At 66.3% G+C, this 695-nt stretch overlaps 1 protein-coding gene across 1 annotated transcript in view; it reads left to right on the forward strand.

Annotated features, from left to right (window-relative positions):
- Positions 1-105: 105 nt before the first annotated feature.
- The window catches only part of LOC113409188 (E3 ubiquitin-protein ligase HUWE1), a gene marked incomplete at its 5' end in the record, with an annotated part of 1,281 nt that continues 691 nt past the window's right edge, over positions 106-695 (forward strand). Inside the window, 2 exons of the mRNA XM_026662845.2 lie at positions 106-287; positions 449-639. Of these exons, the coding sequence (XP_026518630.1) occupies positions 106-287; positions 449-639 (373 nt within the window). The remainder of the gene's footprint in view (positions 288-448; positions 640-695) is intronic.

Consider the following 695-nt stretch of genomic DNA (forward strand, 5'->3'; position numbering starts at 1 on the left):
GGGCTGGGAGCCAGGACTCCTGGGTTCTCTCCCAGCTCCAGGAAGGGAGGGGGTCTGGGGGTTGGAGCAGGGGGGGGCTCACTGACTCTGCTCCCCGCCCCCCAGGAGCCATCCGTAAGCAGCTAGCTGCCTTCCTGGAGGGTTTCTACGAGATCATCCCCAAGCGCCTCATCTCCATCTTCACGGAGCAGGAGCTGGAGCTTCTCATCTCGGGGCTGCCCACCATCGACATCGACGACCTCAAATCCAACACTGAGTACCACAAGTACCAGTCCAACTCCATCCAGGTGAGGGGCCGCCCCAGAGCTGGCTGCAGTTCTGCGCCAGGCGCTGTTACGTGCGGCTGTTCCCCAGCTGCCCCGCCCCAGAGTTGGCTGCAGCTCCGTACCGGGCAAGCCAGCCCCATGTGGCGTTAAGTGCGGCTGACCCGCTCCCTCTGCCCCGGCAGATCCAGTGGTTCTGGCGAGCCCTGCGTTCCTTCGACCAGGCGGACCGAGCCAAGTTCCTGCAGTTCGTGACGGGCACCTCCAAGGTCCCCCTGCAGGGCTTCGCCGCCCTGGAGGGCATGAACGGCATCCAGAAATTCCAGATCCACCGGGACGACCGCTCCACCGACAGATTGCCTTCCGCTCACACGTGGTGAGGGGCCGGGGCAGGGCGTGGGGCCCTTCCCCTCCAGCGGGGGCCGGGCGGGG

The sequence above is a fragment of the Terrapene carolina genome, unplaced genomic scaffold (assembly GCF_002925995.2).
Source record: "Terrapene carolina triunguis isolate 2854851 unplaced genomic scaffold, T_m_triunguis-2.0 Scaffold30720, whole genome shotgun sequence".
Taxonomy (NCBI): domain Eukaryota; kingdom Metazoa; phylum Chordata; order Testudines; family Emydidae; genus Terrapene; species Terrapene triunguis.